General features: G+C 39.8%; 1 protein-coding gene across 7 annotated transcripts in view; it reads left to right on the top strand.

Annotated features, from left to right (window-relative positions):
- DOCK3 (dedicator of cytokinesis 3) overlaps positions 1-7,193 on the top strand; it is a 313,071-nt gene that overhangs the window by 265,452 nt on the left and 40,426 nt on the right. For all 7 annotated transcript variants that reach the window (XM_019631262.1, XM_019631254.1, XM_019631269.1 and 4 more), the window contains one exon: positions 6,646-6,731. In XM_019631262.1, the coding sequence (XP_019486807.1) occupies positions 6,646-6,731 (86 nt within the window). The remainder of the gene's footprint in view (positions 1-6,645; positions 6,732-7,193) is intronic.

The raw sequence follows: 7,193 nt of genomic DNA, 5'->3' as shown, positions 1-7,193 counted from the left end.
TATATATATTCACTTATAGTTGACATACAATATTATACAACATCAGCTTCATGTGTACAGTGCAGTGATCAAGCCTCTTCCCCATCCATGATGCAAGACATGTGACCACCTGACACCCTACAAAATATTTACAACATTATTATATTTCCACTTCTTAGTGATTATTAATAAAACTGCTAAAAAACATTTCTTTACAGGTTTTTGTATGAATATGAACTTTTATTTTTCTTGGGTAAATACCTAAGAATAGGATTGTTGGGTGTTGTAAATGTATGTTTAACTTTTTAAGAGACTATCAAATTGTTTACCAAAGTGGCTCTCCCGTTTTGAAGCCTCAGCAGCAGTGTATGAGAGTTCTTGTTGATCCATCTACTCACCAGCATTTGATATTATCTCTTTGTTTATTTTAGCCATTGTGATAGGTGCATAGTTACATATCCTTATGGTTTTCATTTCCATTTCCCTAATGATTAATGATGTTGAGCAAAGTTTAACCTGGTCATTTACCATCATTACATCTTCTTTGGTAAAATGATTATTCAAAAGTTGTGTTCATTTTTAATTGGGTTGTTTGTTTTCTTATTGTTGAGTTTTGAGGGTTCTTTATATATTCTGGATAATATAGGTCCTTTATTGAATATGTTATTTACAAATATGTCTCCTGGTCTTTAGCTTGTCTTTGCATTTACTAAATAATATCTTTCATAGAACAAAAGTTTTAAAATTTTATGCAGTCCAGTTTATCAGTGTTTTTTTTCTATGGATCAGATTAGGGGATCATATCTGATAATTCTTTGCCTAACCCAAGACACAAACTTTTTTTCTCCTATGTTTCTTCTAGAAGTTTCATAGTTTTACTTTTATCCTCACTTTTTTTTTTCTAGCTGAGCTCAGCGGCAGCTCAGCTCAGGCCGGACTCAAACCGCTGTTGCTCAGAGCTCAAACCCTTGAGCGAGCTCTTAACCAACTGAGCCACTCAGCCGGCCCTCATAATTTTACTTTTAGACCTATGATCTATTTTGAGGTAATGTTTGTAAAAGATGTCAAGTATGGGTTAAGGCTCTTTTTTTTTCTTTTTTGCTTATGGATGTCCAGCACCTTTTGTTGAAAAGACTATTCCTTGTCAAAAGTCAATTGATGTGGATCTCTTCATGGACTCGCTAGTCTTTCCATTAATCTGCATGTCTGATCTTTCACCAATACCACACTATCTTGATTATTGTAGCTTTACAGTTAGTCTTAAAATTAGGTGGTGTCAGCCCTCCAACTTTGTTTTATTATTTTCAGTATCGTATCAGCTATTCCAATTCCTTTCCCTGTAAATTTCAGGATCAGCACATTAGTATTTGCAAAAATTCTTTCTGGGATTTTGATTGGGATTACATTATAATCTATAAATCAAATTTGGAACAATTGACATCTTAATAATACTACTCTTAGTCCGTGAAGATAGTATATCTCTTATTTTTTTAGGTGCTCTTTATTTCTTTGATTAATGTTTTATAATTTCAGCATACAGATTTTGTACATGTTGTTAGATTTATATGTAAGTACTTCCTGGTTTTTAGTGTTGTTATAAATTATTCTCATTTTTAAATTTTGTTTTTCCGTTGTTTGTTGCCAACATATTGAAATACAGTATTTTTTTAATATTAACATTTTATCCTGCACCCTTGCTAAACTCACTTATTAGTTCTAGAATCTTTTTTGTAGGTTCCTTGGGATTTTCCTTGTCACCTACAAATAGAGACAGTTTTATTTCTTCCTTTCTAATCTGTATGCCTCTTATTTCTTTTTCCTGCCTCATTGCACTGGCTGGGACCTTTGGTCTGAAGTTAAATAAGAGTGATGAGAGTGGGCATCCTTGCCTTGTTCTTAATCTTAGGGGAAGGCATCCAGTGTTTTGCAGTTAAACATGATGCTAGCTCTAGGTTTTTTAATAGATGTTCTTTATCATGGGTAAAGAGTATATAAGATAAGAATCCATTTTTGAAATGTGCAGCTCTACTGCCTTCAGAACTTCAGAAAAAAAATAATAACTTCAAACAGAAAAGAACTGTTGCTTTTCTGTGTTATCACACCTGCAACTTCACACCTGCAAAATGCAGTTGCCTGATGAGAGAACCCAGTTACCAAAAAGTAGAGGACATTGCAGAGCAGTACCATCAGTCACGGAGACTGATAAGAAGAGGGGCTGGGCTGCATTCTACCATCACTAACACTGAAAAAGGTTAGCCTTGTAGAAGACCAAATGGTAGCTCATTTGTGACACCTTTCAAGACTCAGCTGATGGGCTGTATTCTATCCCCCAATAGACTGTCATGAATAATTGATATCCGGCAAGCCATGTCAACTTTGTCGTCCTCTGTTACAAAAACCTTGCTGATTCTTGCCTTTGCCATCAAATATTTTTAGAGAGTAGTCTACTCTTTCCACTCCCCACCCTCCAGAAATATGCTATTGAGTCTAGTGTATATTTTGCACCCACTTGTGTTGAAACTGCTCCCTTGAAGGTTACTCATAGCCTTCAAATCACCAAAATCCAATGATTTTTTTGGTCTTGATGCCAATTGTGTTTTCCATAACTTTGGCTCTGTTAACTACTACCCTACTTCTTACCACCTACTAAAAATACTTCTTGTAATTATAAAAACAGTACATATTTAATGTAAAAAAATTAAAAATACAAATAAGCTATAATTAAAAAATTTAACCCATAATCCTATTACTAGTAGTAACTTGTAGGGAAGGGACTCAAGATATGTCTTTTTAGACTTTTCCCCAATACATACAGATTTTTTTAAGTTAAAAAGTGGAATCGTGTGTGTTGCCTTTTTAGAATCATTATAAATATTGGTTTCTATCTCCCTTTTTCGGTAGTACCCCATCATCACTATCCCGTCATGTTAGTTAATGCTGTTCCACTACACTCAGTGTAGAGGCTGCGATACTCCACTGCATGGCTGGACCACAGTGTGCTTAGTCAGGTTCCTGGTTTTAAAAACTTAGGCTCATTCCAAATTTTTGTTGTTAATATTGCAAAAAACATATACATTCCTAATTATTTTCTTAGGTAAATTTCTCACCTGTAATTGCTGGATCAAAGAGCAAAAACATTTCAGAACTTTTTATACCATTTCTTGAAACTCTTGAAAGTCCACTGACTTCCCAGACCCCAGGCAACCCTTTCTGTGTGTGCCTCTTCCAAGCACTGACCACGCTGAACCGTGTCAGCTGTGGCCTTGCCTCCACTACCAGATAATGAGCTATTGGGAACCGGGACTATTTCTTGTGCTTTTATTTCTTAGAACCCAACATGGTGCCTGAGACATGGTGGGTTCATGAAGATGAAAATCAAAACTAACATTCATTGAGCACTTCCCAAGAGCTAGGGCACAGTGACACTGAAGCAGAATATCTCACAAGTGAGGAAACTTGGGCTTAGGTAAATATTGGGTCATCGGAAAAGTCATGGCGCATGTTTGCAACAGATAGCGCTAGTTCATTTTTGGAAGTACTAGAGTCATTTGCATCTATGTTATTGCTATGTCATTTGACAGCTGACTGTTCTAGCTTCATTCTAAAAAAAATTTTGAGTGATTTGGTTGAGTGTTGGAGCTTTTACAACAAGTTGAAAATGGAAGACCAAACTGTACATTTTCACCATATTTTACTGTTTTACTTCCATAAAGAGAAGAACGCGCATCAAGCTTGTGAAAAGTTGCATAAAGTTTATGGTGACAATGCTCTACAAGAATGTCAGTGCCAGCGATGGTTCACAAAATTTCGTGCTGGTGATTTTTATCTCAACAACACTCCTTGGTCAGGGAGGCCCACCGAGGTTGATGACGACAAAATAAAGGCATTGATCGAGGCAAACCCATGTTACACAACATGATTGCAGAAACACTGAACATCCATCATTCAAGCATTACGACCACCTGAAGAAGCTGGGATATGTAACCAAGCTCGATATTTGGGTTCTGCATGAACTCAAAGACGTTCATTTGACGGCGCGTATAAACACCTGCAATATGCTCATTAAACTAAGGAAAATTACCCTTTTTTGAAGCAACTGATAACTGGTGATGAGAAGTGGATTGTTTACAACAGTGTGGTGTGCAAATATTCTTGGTCCCAACATGATAATTCACCTCAAACGACATCGAACGCAGACATTCATCAGAGGAAAGTTATGCTCTCAGTGGTGGGATTTTAAAGCTATCGTGTTTTTTTGTGCTCCTACCAAGGAACCAAACAATCAATTCGAATTGTGTACTGTCGTCAATTGGACAGCTTGAACGAATTCATCATCCAGAAACGTCCAGAGCTTGTTAATTATAAAGGAATTGTGTTCCATCACGACAACGCGAGACCACGCACAAGTTTGATCACCCATCAAAAATTACTGGAGCTTGGATGGGATGTGTTGCCACACCCACCATACTCGCCTGACCTTGCACTGTCAGACTTCCACTTGTTTCACTCTCTTCAAAACTCCGTGCATGGTATAATGTTCAATTCAGATGAGGCTATAAATCAGTACCTTGTTCAGTTTTTCGCAAATAAAGACAGGTCCTTCTATGAACGAGGAATTCCAAAGCTCTGAAAGATGGCAAAAGGTTATCAAACTAAACCGGCAATAAATCATTGATTGATCTTTGTTCTTTATATAAATAAATGACCTTTGAAAAACATAGACAAAATACATCATGACTTTTCTGATGACCCAATATTTTGTCCAGAAGCAGGAAGCTGGTTATGTAACAGGAAATATGTCTGTTGGATGAATGAATAATGAGGTGGCCACTTCAGGGATAATGTTGGTTCTCTAACTAAAAATAACTCCCAAGCCTGAAATTGTCAATATTACCAATTATGATGATATAGTGGAAGAACTTAGCATTTCATTTGACTTAGAGACGTTGCTTTTGCATACATTCATCTTCAGCATCCCGTTTTGGGCATCTCAGTTTCTTCTAACTTCTTCCTCTTTCGGCACTGCAGAGGGTGATGAAGTAAAGGCCCCATATCCTTCCATCACCAGCCTCTTTGTCTAATAACAGAAGTTCTAACACTTGAATGGGCATCAGAACCACCTGGAGGACTTGTTAAAACACAGATTGCTACCTTCCTACTGAGTTTCTGATCCAGTGGGAGCCTGAGAATTTACATTTCTAACAAGATCTCTGCTGACTGATGCTGCTGCCCAGGGACCCATTTTGAGAACTTTAGGGAACTGCTCTACCCATGTTTGCATTCTTGTACTCGCACTGCGCCAGAGCCCCTCCCCACCTTTGCTGTGTTCTGGGAAGCACAATCTACCTGTACCTGCAGGCATGAAGGGAGGCCCCTGGTTATAAACAGACCCTGCTCCCCTTGGGATACTTGTGGCCAGCGGATTGGCCAAGCGAGACAAGATGAGCTTTGAACTAGGACTGAGACACCTTGGCCTACGCCCAGCTCTACCTGGCCTTACCTAACCCCAAGCGAGTCCCTGCTGATGCCTCTTCTTTACATAGAGAGAGCTGGATGGCATCGATCCCTAAAGACCCCTGGTCTCAGATTTTATTTCCTGTGAAATGTATATTCAAGCAGCTGACTCATCAGGCCAGATATACATGTGTGACAGTCCCCATCCTGGCCATACAGCAGACCATCTCATTTTCTGCTGATGGGATTTCAGAAACCATAATTGCCTTCAATGAATTTCCTAATTCAGTTACTCTTGTATTACCCCATTGCATTAGGATTCTTTGGCTCAGTGTGGGGTGAGAAAATGCTTCTGTTATACTTCATTATTAAATGCAGCCATGCCATCTTTTGTTTATATGAAATGTCTATATAAATAATACCACAATATCACATTTCCAAGGCTAATGAGGGTTTAAAAGATTTTTGTCTCACGTTACTTACAACTGATTTCTCACCTCAGAATAAGTCGGATGAGGCCTCTTAGAGAAGCAGCTGGGCACTGCTGAACACCTTGCGGATAAGTGGGGTGGTGGTAACAAATGTAATATTGCTCCTCAAGGTTTAGAAATCCAGTAACAAATTCAGAGGGCCTGGTGCTGAGGCAGTGGCAGGGGCAGTAGCCCCAAGGGCCTCAGGTCTTGTGGGGACAAACAATGGAGTGTTTTATCCGGAAGGAGATTCTCTGAAGGAAACACATCTCCCTCAACCCAGCCTAATGCCAGCCAGAGTAAGGACCAGCTCCCTAGCAAGCTTCCTTTGTGACTGGCCATCTAGAGGGTAAAGTTCTAGCCAAAGGTTTTTATACACACAAATTCTTTCGAATGAACATTTTTTAAGAAAGAAAAACACTTGACAAAGGCCTCTTTCGGATCCAAAATACTTTAGTCTCCAGGGAGTCCTTACCTTTTGCCCCTAGACTGGGAAAAGAATATCTGAGACTTGTTAAGTTCCAACTCTTTTTTTAAGCCACTGGAGTGGGAGGTCTTCCTGGCTGGGGGCGGCAGGGTGGTTGCTTGGTACTGTAGATGAGAGCCTGCCTCCTGTAGGATTTGTTTGGTGCCAGGACAAAACAGAAAGCAGTTCCCCACCATCGTTACCTATGGAAGGGACTGGATTTCCATCCTTCCTCTGAGGTCAGCTTGGGTTTACAAAGTCTTTGCTTCCCTCTAGGTGGAGGCCGAGCTGATTGACAAACTGGACAGCATGGTGTCAGAAGGGAAAGGCGACGAGAGCTACAGGGAGCTCTTCAGCCTGCTGTAAGCTGCTTTAGCCCCAGGCACCCTACACTGGGGAGGGGTGAAGTGGGCTAAGGAAGGGTAAGGGTGCACCCTGTGCTGGGCAGGCTTCAGAGGGTAGGTATCAGGAGAGACCAGGGTGTTCTGGTGGTAACAGTGCTCACCTGTCAATAAAGAAGGGGCATCATGACAGCAAACTATGTCAGGGTTCCTATAGTTGACCGAAGAGGCAGAGACAAGTGATAACTCGAGCTCCTACATTTGCTGATAGGAAAAGGATATTATATGTCTTCATACTATGTACTCTATCCAGTTGGTCACATAGCTCATGGATACTCAGTGAGAGCTGAATGCTGGAACGGAAGGGGGCGATTAAGGCCCTGCTTTATAACATTGTACAATCAGCTTGAAAAACACTACTGTGGATTTTGTGACTTGAACAAGTCATGCTCCCTCTCTAGGCCAGTTTCCCTGTTTGTGAAA

Source organism: Hipposideros armiger, unplaced genomic scaffold, assembly GCF_001890085.2.
Source record: "Hipposideros armiger isolate ML-2016 unplaced genomic scaffold, ASM189008v1 scaffold_18, whole genome shotgun sequence".
In the NCBI taxonomy this organism is placed as follows: Eukaryota; Metazoa; Chordata; class Mammalia; order Chiroptera; family Hipposideridae; genus Hipposideros; species Hipposideros armiger.
The sequence above is the reverse complement of the archived record's forward strand: the minus strand, read 5'-3'. Positions and strand labels throughout refer to the sequence as shown.